The sequence below is a fragment of the Callorhinus ursinus genome, unplaced genomic scaffold, assembly GCF_003265705.2.
Source record: "Callorhinus ursinus isolate GAN/ISIS: 27379988/994484 unplaced genomic scaffold, GSC_fseal_2.0 scaffold23, whole genome shotgun sequence".
NCBI classification, from domain to species: Eukaryota; Metazoa; Chordata; class Mammalia; order Carnivora; family Otariidae; genus Callorhinus; species Callorhinus ursinus.
The window spans coordinates 857,245-871,707 of record NW_027397085.1 but is presented as its reverse complement, the minus strand read 5'-3'; the positions used below and the strand labels follow the sequence as shown (position 1 = coordinate 871,707).

At 41.6% G+C, this 14,463-nt stretch overlaps 1 protein-coding gene across 1 annotated transcript in view; it reads right to left on the bottom strand.

The window, feature by feature from the left end:
- The window catches only part of HOMER1 (homer scaffold protein 1), a 130,649-nt gene extending 116,923 nt beyond the window's left edge, over positions 1–13,726 (bottom strand). The window contains exon 1 of the mRNA XM_025892587.2: positions 11,920–13,726. Coding sequence (XP_025748372.1) covers positions 11,920–11,924 — 5 coding nt within the window. The 5' untranslated portion in view covers positions 11,925–13,726. The remainder of the gene's footprint in view (positions 1–11,919) is intronic.
- Between the last annotated feature and the right edge of the window lie 737 nt (positions 13,727–14,463).

Here is a 14,463-nt window from a genome sequence, read left to right as displayed (position 1 = left end):
GATTAGCCACTAGCACTTGGCAGATGCTAAATATTTAAGGTCTTAGGCTTCAGATGTGTTTCTTTCATGAGAGGGTTTTTAGAACAAACTGGATATGAATGACTTTAGGCAGGATGTGTTGTTCTCTTCACTTTCCCACAGTCTCCACCAATCCCTACTGCCTTCCACCTTATACATTCACACACTTTTCTGCCCAGCCAATGATAGCATTTGGACCACTAGGAAAAATAATTCAGAAAGAACAATTTGAAATCTGAATAAAATATGGTCCAACTTCCTCTTACAAATTCTAGGGAATCAAGTAACTTACAGCTATCTCATGATGATTGAAGGCTCTCCTGGTCCAGCATGAAGCCCTAGGGAAGGTATTCCAAGATAACATCTCAAGATTTCTGTTTCTGGCCTGGAGTCTTCAGAGAAGTAGACCCTGACTACTTAAGTATTTCAGAGGCTCATGGCCCAGGAACTACAAGGGCAGTTAACAGGGCTTTGACTGATGGAATTTACAATTTAATATGAACTCTGGAAACTTTATATCAAGCACATGAAATAACATCAAATCATTTCTGAGAAAGACGTCAATGTATTCAAAATTTAATGCATGAGCAGAGATTTAATTACACTAAAATTAGAATGCAGTTTCTTTCAATACCATCTAAAAGGAAAACAAGACACATTTAATGAACTCATCCCTAAGATACCACGCTTACACTAAGTTAGAACGTTTCTTTTAACTATGAGGGGTTTAGAAACCTCTCTCTAAATGAGTCTCTATGTAGGTGAGCATCCATTTGGGATGCACTGAACTAATGTAAGAGCCCGAGGAGCTAAGGACCTAGCACATGCTCTGCCATTTCATAGTGGCATAACCTTCTATAAGTCACATATTCCCTTTGAGTTGTCTCCTGATCCATAAAAAGTGTAGATTAATACTAACACTCTGATAACTCCTTACAAGTAAAAAACAAGAAACCATTTTTGCTATCATTAGAGTAATTACTTATTTAATCCACTATGAAACGAAAAATGAAATAAAGGGGCGCCTGGGTGGCTTAGTCGGTTTAGAGTCTGCCTTCGGCTCAGGTCATGACCCCAGGATTCTGGGATCCAGCCCCACAGAGGGCTCTCTGCTCAGCTGGGAGCCTGCTTCTCCCTCTGCCATTCCCCCTGCTTGTGATCTCTGTCAAATAAATAAATTAAATCTTAAAAAAAAAATGAAATAAAATAAAAGCAAGCTAAAATTGGGTCAAATACATAAGTATCTGTATGTAGGAATAGTGACTGATTCTGATAATTTGTACTGTAGATATTAGCATTTTTTTAAATATCCCTCACTTTTAAAACCCAAGGGAAGTTCTAAAACTTAATATATTCATCATAGAAAAACTGAAAGATTCAGAAAAACTCAAACATTTCACAATCATACCTCCCAGAAATAAACATGGTAGCACTTTAAGGAATTTTTTCAAGTATTTTTATGCATATACAGAAGGCATTTTATGTAGTTGAGGTCACAGAAAATATACAATCTTGCATTCTGGTTTCTAACTGACCACTGCACCATCTTTCAAAACATTCTTCAGGCTAGCTTCCTACCACATGAATAGTTTAACTACTAAATATATACTAATGACTCAAAATATACTAATATGTTACCAAATAAAAGTCAATAGTAATATTGTCATTAATGCCTTTTTCTTTTCCCCATACTATCATAGGCATAGCAATAAACAGCAATTCAGCATTAATAAAACATTTAATGGAAGCAACAATGAAAAGAGACAACTAAAATCCTATACATTATCAGCTGAGTAAGGAAAAAGCCCACAAGATCTAGAACAATTTTTTTTTTAATCAACAGAACCTCAAAGATGAGTTTAAGGGTGATTTGGGAGTCTTCCCATTCAGCTCAATGTATACAGATCCCTGGCAGTACTTAGTAAACAAGAGTAGGTAGAATCCTCACTCTGTAAACATCTTGGGAGCTGGCAGGGTGATTATGCAAGTCACATGAATTTTAATGTTAAAATCCATGTGACAAAGATTCCTTACAACAGAGTAGAAGAGAAAATGGCAGTTTTACAAAAGAATAAGCAAAAGGGAAGCATATAACGGGACAGGCTAAGCACACTCAAATATGTTGATAGGTTCAAAGTAATTGTCCTAATGTAAGTTTAGTAATGTACAGACTTCCCTTCTATGAAGGAAGAGTGACTGACAGAAATTTTCTAATATGAGTACTTTGAGTTCTTTGATAGTCAAATCCACTTAAGATAATTTCCTAGAGAAACGGTATTAAGAGTCTAATGGGAGAAACTGAAAGTAATTAGGACAGAAAATTCCAACTCACACACAAAAAAATCTTATTCAGAATGGCCCTCTTAAACTTACTTATAAACACTTAAACGAAACAGAAGACAATAACTACTTGAGTAAGACTACTGCAAGCTTAAACATAAAATTGAAAAGATCCAACAATTTATCTAAAAAAAAAAAAACAACACGATCAGAAAAACAACTGGTATGGTACATCCAACTGTTTACCTAATCGCTGGGAATCAGGATTTTCTGTATATGAAAAATGGGTTCTAAGTCCCCAGATCCTTTTAACTTACATTGAACATGTGTGCTATACTATGAACTAGATGGTTAGCAAACACAATGTATAGTACTTGAAGAGATATATACCAGAGCTGTGGTTCTCGGCACATTTCTGTGAAGGCTCTCCTTCAAAACACAGAGACAAATTTCCTCCCTTCTAGGTGGGGGGACAAAAGTCAAAGACTCTCTTCTAGAGCCCTCTGGACTCTTGAGGCATGTAAACACATGGGTCTGGATGTGTCAACAGACATGACATAATAAACAAGACTTAAAATGAAAGTAATGAAAGCTTCTTTGTTATCTGTGGTCCCTCACCAGTTGTTTGTGTTTAATTTCTGTCCAACTCTTACTTAGTAACTTTACAAAAAGTCCTCAATTCTTACAACTGCTCTCTGCATTGAGGAACTAGTGCCAAACCCTGTCAAAGATAACATGGAAATGTTTCATGTTTTATGAAAGAACATTAAAAGAAAATGTCTATAAAGCAAAGCTTTTTTTTTAAGCTAATATTAGCTGATAAGTGATTAAGGTAACTTTTCAAAAACTAGAAAAAGTATAAAGATAAATGTATTATGAAGGGAAAATATTGACTAGATTGCTAATTTTGGGTATTGTATAATTTTATTTTCTGATACAAGAAAGAAAACTATTTTTTTGCCTTCTTCTGGGAGCCTACCTTAGAAAAGACAGTTGTATGTAAATGAAATTCAGTTCTGAACTAAGTCAAATGTTAGTTCTACATATTTAAAATTCTTTTAGCTACACAAAAGCCATAGTGGGTTCACAATCATTAGGTGGAAAAAACTTATTGAGAAGAATATTAGGTTTTTTTTTTCCTTTGCAAGGCCACTAAAAAGATGCCTCTGTAAAATTAATTCTAAACTATACTTAACAGAGAAGTGAGATTTTTAAAAACTTTCTAAAACAAGATGTAAGAATAAATGAAATACAGTTGACCCCTGACCAATGTAGGTTAAGGGGTGTTGAACCCCTCACCATGGAAAATTCTCTTGTAACTTTGGACTCCCCTAAAACTTAACTACTAGTAACTTCTTGTTGACTGAAAGCCCTTCTGGTAAGAATTAACACATTTTGTATATTTTATACCATATTCTTATAATAACGTTAGAGAAAATATTACTAAGGAAATCGTAAAAGAGGGGCGCCTGGGTGGCTCAGTTGGTTAAGCATTTGCCTTCGGCTCAGCTCATGATCTTGAGGTCCTGGGATCAAGGCCCCCGTTGGGCTCTCTGCTCAGCCGGGAGTCTGCTTCTCCCTCTCCCTCTGCTGCCGATCCCCCGGCTTGTGCTGTCAGCTGAATAAATAAAATCTTAAAAAAAAAAAAAAAAAAGTTTACCTACCCTTGCAATGCCCAGTCAGTAAGATTTGGAAAGAAAGAAACAAGAAGTCTTTTTGATCTCTAGGAAAATCTCACTTATTGCACAAACATAATGCATCTTACAAACTACAGGGTCACTTTACTGTATAAGCCACAAATCATAAGGCATTACAAATATGCAACACAAACAAGAAACTGCACATTTCTTTAAACTAAAAAAGTCCTTACTGATAAATAAGGCTATTTAAAATGTCTTAAATTCAATCTCTTAAAAGTTGCATCAAGAAGCGCCTGGGTGGCTCAGCTGGTTGAGCGACTGCCTTCGGCTCGGGTCATGATCCTGGAGTCCCCGGATCGAGTCCCACATCCGACTCCCTGCTCAGCGGGGAGTTTGCTTCTCCCTCTGACCCTCCCCGCTCTCATGCTCTCTCTCTCTCTCTCTCATTCTCTCTCTCAAATAAATAAAATCTTTAAAAAAAAAAAAAGAAATATTAAGTATTTCAGGGCGCCTGGGTGGCTCAGTCGTTTAAGGGTCTGCCTTCGGCTCAGGTCATGATCCCAGGGTCCTGGGATGGAGCCCCGCATCAGGCTCCCTGCTCGGTGGGAAGCCTGCTTCTCCCTCTCCCGCTCCCTCTGCTTGTGTTCCCTCTCTCGCTGTGTCTCTGTCAAATAAATAAATAAAAATCTTAAAAAAAAAAAGAAATATTAAGTATTTGGAATTCATTTTCCTTACTTTTCTGTCCAGTAAATTGGATTAATCCTAAATAAAACAATCTAGTAACTAAAAATATGTATTTCAACTAAACACCAAAGGTCTGAAAAAAAATAAAAAACACATGGCAGTAGGGAGGTTGGACCTTCTGAGATTTAATCATCTTTTCATCTGAGACACTCAATCACTTAAAACTAAACTGAATTTACCAACTACTTATAACGACAGTTTCTTTTGTCAATCCTTTAATTGCCATGAATAATATTTCGGGTAATTAGCCTAAACCAACTTTCATGATTCTGTAATCCCCAAAAAGAAAAAAAGTCACACTACTCTGATATATTGACTTCATTTCAAAATTATTAAATAAATTATTGTGCGGAACCAAAATTAAGATTTTCCCCTAAACACATCCTTTATATATTTCTATCTTGAGAAGGAATTTTTAGTGTGTACAGTTGTTGACTCATGATAGGTCTGCAAGTTTGTTGTGAAGGTTTAGTAATTATAGAGACAGGAAATCAAAATAAAGGAAATAAGATAAGTGAAATAAATAAAACTAGGATTAATAAGGATGTTTTTAAGAGGATTAACGTCTACGTAATGTGACCAAAATGACATAATACACTTTGTTTTTAAGAATAACATAATCATATCTTAACATGCTACTCAAAAACACTACTTCAATTCTTATAAAAACCTTAGGCCAGGGAATGCCTGGTTGGCTCATTCAGTTATGCGTCTGCCCTCAGTTCAGGTCATGATCTCAGGGTCCTGGAATCAAGCCCTGCAAGGGGCTCCCTGCTCAGTGGGTAATCTTGCTTCTCCCTCTGCCCCTTGCCCTGCTCAAGGTTCAACACCTCTTAACCACTCTGCGTCTCTCTCTCAAATAAATAAATAAAATCTTAAAAAAAAAAAAAAACCTCAGGCCAAAGCCAACATCATATACTATATCCATTCTGTCTCTCAAATAATCCCACCTCTAATATTTGTTCCTCCCCCAAATTAATTTACAAAGATACTTAAATAACTGACCTTGACTAGTTTATACATTCTAAGAGCTTTGTCCAAATACTCAAGTACCATAATCTTAATTCTCCTCCTCTCAATTTATGCCGTTAAATATGTAACTATTCAAAAAGTTTTTATTTTCATTTTTAAAACTGCAGAATAGCATCTAGTTGGTTTTTTTTTTTTAAGATTTATTTATTTGAGAGAGAGAGAGAACACAAGAGGGAAGGGCAGAGGGAGAGGAAGAGAGAATCTCACGCAGACTCCCCAGTGAGGGCAGAGACCGCTGCAAGGCTGGATCCCAGGACCCTGAGATCATGACGAGCCAAAATCAAGAGCCAGATGCCTAAATGACTGAGCCACCCAGGCGCCCTTGGATCTAGGGGGTTTTTGTTTGTTTTAAGATTTTATTTATCTTTTTGACAGAGAGAAATACAGCAAGAGAGGGAACTCAAGCAGAGGGAGAGGGAGAGGGAGAAGCAGGCTTCCCACTGATCAGGGAGCCCGATGTGGGGCTCAATTCCAGGATCCTGGGATCATGACCCGAGTTGAAGGCAGACGGTTAACGACTGAGTCACCCAGGCACCCCTAGTTTTTTTTTTAAGATATTATAAAATATCTTATTTGTAAATCTAAACAATATCCCACATTTTGGCATGCTAATTTGTTATCCCATACAGAGATCGTGTTTTTTTATCAGTTGAGAATGGATGGGTAGGCCATTACCAAATTGGTGGCCATTACCACCAAATTTGGAAAAGAAAAGTTCTCCAATTTTCTTTTGGGGAGGGGCACTTGGATGAGCACAGCCAATCCCAACACTGAAGCAAACTGAAGCTGGGAAGTAGGGGGAAACTGCAGAAGCAGTTTAGAGAGATGGGAGGTTGGGAATAGGAACGGGCTTTATTTTTTTCCAGCACCTTCATGTGGGTAAAAGCATTGTAGCCAGGGGAAAAGCCCTGAAGGTCCTCTGCTATTATACCTGCTATGTCACTTAGACAAGAGAAAAAGGAATGGAGTCACAAAGATAAAAAGAAATAAGGGCAGAAAGGAACCAGTTAAAAGTCCTCACTATATGGAACAATACGTTATAAGTCAAGAGAAAAGGACATGTGGAAAGAGCAAGGGTGATCTTGCCTTGAAAAATCCCTAAAGACAAAAAATGAGTTCTTGCAAATATCAAAGAGAATAGGGGGGAGCTCAATTATTCCATTAATAAATTAAAAAACTAAATAAACCTATTCTGATGAAAGTTCTCACAAGAAACAAAAATCTATGTGAGATGATGGATGTTAATACACCTACTTTGGTCATCATGTCAGAGGACATATGTGTTGAATCTTTACATTGTGCTCCTTAAATTAATACAATGTTATATGTCAATTATATTTTAAGAAACTGGGGGGAAGCACCTCTTCTCAAAATATGCAAACCCTTCTAATTTTATGGTTGATATCCTAATTTATATTGATAGATTTAAAATTATAATTCTATCTTAGTCACAGGTGAAGTAACTTTTCAGCTTACGAGGCAAATCTTACCAGCAACTCCAAATATCCTTTAATTACTTGCTTGGGGTAATGAGTTCTCCTACTTTCCATGCAATTTGTATGCTAGCTAGAAAGTCCTTTTTAAACTCTCACATTGACTATTTCATGGCCCATCCAAATGACCAGCTCAACTAGGAACATATGATGCCATTTCCTACATTTTTACCCCTGCACATGAAATGTCCTAATCCTGAAAAAGTCTCACTCGGACAATTACACACAACTCACCAACATCCCTCCTTTCCCTCCACCCTGGAATTTCTAGGCCCTGTTCAGCTATCCATTTCCCCTGCCTAGCTACTACGGTTCACTGCTCCAGCTCCGTGTTTCCACCGGACACAACATACAAAACCAAATTCTCAATGATTTTTAAAACTATTTTTTCATCCTACTTCCCTGACCCTTCATGTAACTACTCTGCTTTAAACCTTTTAGTGACTCCCACAGCCAAGAGCAGTGTTTTTCAAATTACCAGTTGTTAGCACTTGGTTGGTTAATCAACTTACTGGTCTCAAATGTCATTCTTTTTTAAAAATAGAAAATACTACAACGCATCACACAAAGGTATTGTTTTGTGACATTTATTTATTTATGGGTGCACTAGGTTGTGAGGTAAAAATGTGTATCCTACTGTAATGGGTCACTGCCAAAAAAAGTTTTAAATACACCAGCTTTTGTTTGGTCTACAGGCCTTCTAACCTGGCCCCTGCATAAGGCTCTAGGTCTCTCTCTTACCACAGCCCAAAGAGCCAAGTTTGTCAAGCCCAACTTTGTTGCAGTTCTAGTCTCAGTGCTGTCAATCACACCGTACCCTCTGCCTTGAATGCCCTCTCTTTTGTCTACAAGGCCCACCTGCTCTCGTCTTTCCTTTAATACCTATTACCTCCTCCCCAAAAGCTTTTTCATCCTTCCCTCAGGAGCTAATGCTACACATACTTTGTATTTCTATGTAGCCCCTTAGACATTTCACTGTACTTTCTAATTTCAGGCCTGTCTTCCCAGCTTCTAAACTATAAACTCTCTGAGGGAAGGAAACTCTCCAAGGGAAGGAGCACATTTTACGAGTCTCTGTATCAGGAGCACTGAGCTGCTGAACACGCCACATGAAAGGGGTTCAAAATGAGTAAAATGAACAAAGAATTAGGACTTGCATCGAACTTCTCTGATGTTAGAAATGATTGAGTGGTTGCCTCTTCAACAAAGGCCATTCATATGCCAGTGCTGGATCAAGATTTACACATTTTTGCCTCAGCCCCCAGTAGCCTGAGGGAGAAAGAGGTGTCAGCTTCCTCCCTCAGCAAAGAAAGCACTCGGGTCAGGTTGCAATGCAGCAGCACCACCCACTCCCATGCTTCAGGAAGTTATCAGGGGAAAGGCAGAGAAAAGGGTTTCCAGAGGTTTCCACAGGCAGGTGAGATAAATCAGAAGAGCACTGATAGACCTTATTAGCATAGAGAATCACATTTTATAAATAACTTTCAATAGGGTGTCAGGGGAGGAGGGGACGGTTCTCTATTCCCTGTGGATGGCACTAAAATGTCAACAGGAGCTATGCAAAACAAAAGGTAGCATGAAGTAACTCGCTGAAGTTACTTGATTTCTATTGCCTACTCTAATGGCTCTGAAATAGCTCCTGACTCACAGCTCTCATTATGAGCTACTACTTGGGAGGACTGGGGGTTGTACCTAATAGGCTCTCCTCACTGGGGCTGTGCAACTTTTTAGACTTTATCTCACATACATGAATGCTCTCATTTTTAGGGGGTCTGATTCACCTATTTCACAAGCCAACACTTCAACTGCCTTCCCTGTAATTAAAAACAGTTCAGGCAGCATCCAAGATAGTTTGACAGACTCTGCCAACTGTCAGTTTCAGCTGTTCTTTTCCATTTACACAATGGTTCATCAACTACTATTAGAGGAGCCAGGTTGGTTTTCTGCCTAAACTCACCACCCATTTTCTTTAAGAAGAAAAATAATTCCTAGGGGCTCCTGGGTGGCTCAGTCAGTTGAACATCCAACTCTTGATTTCGGCTCAGGTCACGATCTCAGGGTCCTGGGATCCAGCACTGTGTCTGGCTCCCCGCTCAGCAGGGAGTCTGCCTGAGAGTCTGTCCCTCTCCCTCTGCCCCTCCCCCACTCAGGCCTGCGGACTCGCTCTCAAAAAAAAAAGGTAAAGAATTCCTTTTGCTTAAACTTTGCCCCTAGATCTGCAATTATATCCATAGTTAAGGCAAAGAAAAATTCTTATTATAACTTAACAGTCGAAAATATATTAAAAAATGTGAAACTCTTCACTCACAATATTAAATTTTATATACCTGTTAAAGTAAGGTAATTTAAGATTGCCTGGATAAAACTTTAAAAGCCACTTAAAATACCATTTCCTTTTGGGGCACCCGGGTGGCTCAGTTGGTTGGGCATCTGCCTTCAGCTCAGGTCATGATCTCGGGGCCCTAGGTTTGAGCCCTGCATTGGGCTTTCTGCTCAGCGGAGTGCCTGCTTTTCCCTGTCCCTCTGCCCCTCCCCTCCTGCTCATGCACAGGCTCGTGTGCACATGCTCTCTCTCCCTCCCTCAAATAAATAAAATCTTAAAAAAAAACAAACCACACACCATTTTCTTTTGGTTCAATTAGGTACAGGAGGCACTTATTCCACAAACACTTATTAGGTATAAACACCTACTGAGTATGAAAACTTCCACAAATGCCTTCTCTACGCTCTTATCTCCTATTTCCACCCATTCAGCTTCTCTTGACAACTCAGATGAAACAAATCACTATCAGTGAACAAGAACCATAGCCCTAAACACACACTTCCAGAAAACTAATGCAGAAACACTTTTTCTGCTCTAATCTACTTCTAAACTTTATTAGCAAAAAACCAAATACATGAGTTTGTAAATAAATTTAATTATACTGAAGTATCAGTAATATGTGCTATGTGTGGGGGCTTATTTTCCTATTTTAAATACCAGCCCCCTTGGTAGCAAGTTCATTCCAAACTTTCCTTGGTAAAATGATGAGCATTCATGCAGCTTAAAGACTGTGGAAAACCAATTTTCTTCCATGATGCTACCAATCTACAGTCTAGAGAGAATGCAGCCTTCAACATGAAAAATTGCCACTTGTTTTTTTTTTTGCTGACATGTTTTAAACAGAAGAGCTGCAGATTCTCAAGGGAAGCCATATTTCAAAGGTTTTAAATAGCAGTACTTTCCGTATTTTCCCTTATTAAAATTGGTGCAATTCATCCAAAACATTTTTAAATGCCATTGCTTTCCAGCTGATGTGCTAAAGAAAACAATCTCTGCATCCAAAAGATCTACTTTAAGAAACCAACTAGTAATCATTAAAATAGAAAGGAAGGAAAAAAGTATTTCAATTTTACAGAATGGAAAAAATGTTAAAGCTTATCTAATTCCTTCATTTTAGATAATAGAGAGTCCATAGAGGTTAAATAATTTGCCTCAGATCACCAAGCTACAAATAGCAGCAACATTAAGAATAAGGTATTTTAATTGCTTAGCAGTACCCCAAATCATGCAAGTTATATATATTCTCACCACTTGCCATTTAAATTTTAAAAACAATGATCACTTTCTCGTTAGTACATTTTCAAACTTTTTCATGTTAATAAACTTCAAATTCTAACTCCAACAAAAAAAGGTAATACTTGTCCAAGAACTTTCCTGAGAGTTTCAAAAAAGAAAGTTGAGGTATGCATCCCCCTAAACTGTCACAATAAATTGTGGTCTATCCTTTCAATCCCTGTCCCTTAATTACACTTTAGATTTGTTTGTTCAACCACAAAGAGAGAGAGAAAATTCTGGAAGTTCCTCTGACAAAAAGTATGGACAATCTGTCAATGAAATGACTACATCATTACCCCATTAATACCACATTAGGAGTTTCTGGCTTACATTACAAAGAGTCACTAGCATTTTATCAAGTTACTGTGTGAAGAATTAATGAAAGGTTGGAAAACACACTCTTGGCTGACTTTGGTACTGAAAGGTGTAGATTTGACACTATTAACACAAACCGAAGACCTGAGCTTACGAGCAAAAATGGAGAAAAAGTGCAAGTTCCTTCAACAGAAAATTACCCTTTTCCTATTCAAGCTCTGATTCACCAAGTGCACTGGCACTGGGAAGACCACATCAGTAAGAATTTCAGAGTTTCGTGTTAATGCCCCAATAAATCAATTCTGCATGTTACCTTGGGGTAGTCAAGGGCAAAACAGAGGGCACACTGGAGGCCACAATTTACACTGGATCATTTTCATGGACTGAAGTCCAACCACTCATTACCTTACAACTGTTCCCTTGTGTGATTATTCTCAAAGTACTGAGAGAACGCAGTACTTCTCTCTCAAAAGACATCGGCAACAAAACCTAAGACAATATGATTTTAATTACAAACTGCTGCAGCAGCCTGACCAGAAAAGTACAGAATGTGTTGCCTACTTAAATATTACTAATAAAACTATAGTCTGGTTACAAATTATGGATGTTCCTTAATTATGACCTCTGGTGTCACTCTATAAAAATAACTTGTTAAAAGGTTAACACAGCTACATTTTTAACGTACGACCAGCTTAGCAAAGTAGCTAATATGTTTGAAAACATAAAACACAATCACCACCACCGCTCAACACACATACATAAACAGATTCAAAGCTATGTTAGGCACATAAATCCTTACCCCATTTTGCCCAAAGAAAACTTGCTCTGAAGTTTCTGTTCTTCTGCTACAGAATAACTTCCAAAGGAATTTCTCCGTCTGTTATTTCGCAGTTGCTTTTCCACCCCCCGAGATCCTTTTCTGGAGGTATTTCAGTGGTGCTGACAATTCAATTAGTTCCCTTACGTAAAATGATTTCTCTCGTAGATACCAAAACGTTCAAACCGAGGTGGCATTTGCTTTAAATTAGAGTTAAAATGCTGACAGCAGTCAACTCTATTCCACGAAATGAGTCTACGTGTCTGTCGGAAAACGCAGAATCCAGCTTCACCGAGTCCTATAAAAAATGAGTTCGGTGGTCATTTCGCTCATGTCCTCCTCGACACTCTGGGAAAGCCAGGTAACTCGGCCTTTTGGTGCTACTAAGGCTGCGGGTTCAAATTTCTCCACCACACCAGTTCCCTTGGGGGTGGAGCGTGTAACCCAATGCGACGTGCACTTTATAGAGATCCCTACGAGAAAATAAAAATCCTAAAAGCAGTAATGCCACTGCTTCCCTGCGCTCACGTTAGAAAAAGCTATATAGAAAAATCTCCTCGAGGTGCAAACCCAGCAGCTCGCGATGTGCACGGCACTCCACATTGGAATCTGTCTTTTTAAATGCTTCCCCTCCTAAGACTCGGAGCAGAGAGGAGGTGGGGAGGAGGAAGAGAAGGCTGGGCAGGATCGATTCATTCTCCCGGGGAGAATAAACGGAGCCATTTCCAGGCTGGCAGCAGGCTGGGGGCGCAGCGCACGCTGGCGAGCAGGGGGAGGGGGCCCGATCCCACCTCCCTCAGCCCCTTCCCGCCCCGCGCCGCCGAGCACAATGGAGCCCGGCTCGCGCCCGGCCCTTCATTCGCGGCTGCCCCTCTTCCCTCCTCTCTTCGGAGAACCGCGGGTCTGAGGCTGCCGGCGGCGGAGAATGAATGAATCAGAGAGCCAAGCCCCACGCTGTCCCCGGCACCCGCTCCCAGCGCCAGGGCGGGCCGAGCGGCGGCGTTGGACTGAGCTGAAGGGTCAACCGGAGGCGGGCGGCTAATCCCGCGTCGGGGGCCGGGGAGCGGGGCTCGAAGCAGCGGGAGAGCCGCTGCTCCAGCGCCCCCACCCGCGCTCCTCGCCTCTCGCACTCCTCGCCGCCGCCACGCGCCGCCTCACAGTCCCCGGGCCCGCCGCCGCCTCCTCACACTTCCATCACCGCCCACCTCCGCCGGCCTCCAGCTCTAGCTCCGCAGAGCAGCGCCGGCCCGGGTGGCCTGAAGCCCGCCGCTGCCTCCGCCTCCACCGGCCGCTCGCGGAGTGGAGGGCGCTGCTTCCCGGGTCAGCGCCGCCCGCGTGAGCCGAGCGCGGCGGCAAAGCGGACTGCGGAGGGCGGGGGAGGAGGCGGGGAGAGCCGGGGGCGAGAGCGGTCCCTCCCCCGCGCTCGTGGGAGGGGGCAGGAGGCGGCCACCGCCGCCGCTGCAGCTGAGCAGCGAGTAGGCGCCGGGGGTTGGGGCGCTGACCCGTTCCAAGGGCCCGGTGGGGCCCTGCGGGCGATGGGAAAGAAAGCAGCAGCTGCGAGGGCGGCGGGAAGGCTGGTGGTCAGGGGCCGAGCCGGCCCTCGTGGGGAGCTAGTCCAGCCGGCAGGTCCGTCAGTCCGTCTTTCCTTCCTTCCCCCCCTCCCACCTCCCCTAGTGGCCGGCGGCGGGCGGACCGTGCGCTCTGCTCCTCCGCTGTCTCCCGGCCCCGCTCCCGGCCGCCACAGCCTCCTCCGCGCCCCACACCAGGTGCTCGCGCTGTGTCTCCATCCTCCCCGCAGGAGGACCTTTAAATAGCAACGTCAGCGCGCTCCTTTCCGCACACACGTCACCCGCAGCTCTCGTCACCGGGGTGCGGGGGATGATGTCACGCGGCCGGAAGTACTGCTAAATTAGGGAAGAAGCAGGGGGAGGAGGACTCGGTGAGCGCCTCTGTGCCCACCTGCTCTCGGTTCTCCTTAAAGGCCAAAGCACAGGAGACAGCCAGAGAGGAGCTCCCGAGAAGGAAGCGACGGGAGATTTCCCTGCAACAAATGTGCCAAACACAAGTGAATCATTCGTAGCAATAGTGCCCAAGTGTCAAGCGGGTGATAACCTATCTCCCACTCCCGCCTCTCTTGCAGCAGCGTCCCCGGGCTTCTCAAGTTTCAACTAGCACGGAAATGTAGGAGAGCCTGATCACTGGTGATAGATACATTTCCAACAAGACTTGGGAAAAATCATCTTAATTTTTGAAAGAGTTATTAAGTGCCATACTGGACATAGTAGACTTTAAAACTTTTTTTTCTTCACTTAGTGGTTACCCAAATCACGAAAGAATAAAGAGCGAACTATGAACAAGCGGTACAAGGTTATAAAAGATAGTAATTGAGGTTGGAGAAAGGAAGGCCATCAAATCTAAATATTTTCATTTGCAGAAAAGCAAAGTTTTGGCATATGATAGTGAGACAATCTTAACTTTAAAAGTTCACTCATAATTATTGTCATATTTATAGCAGATGCCAGTATA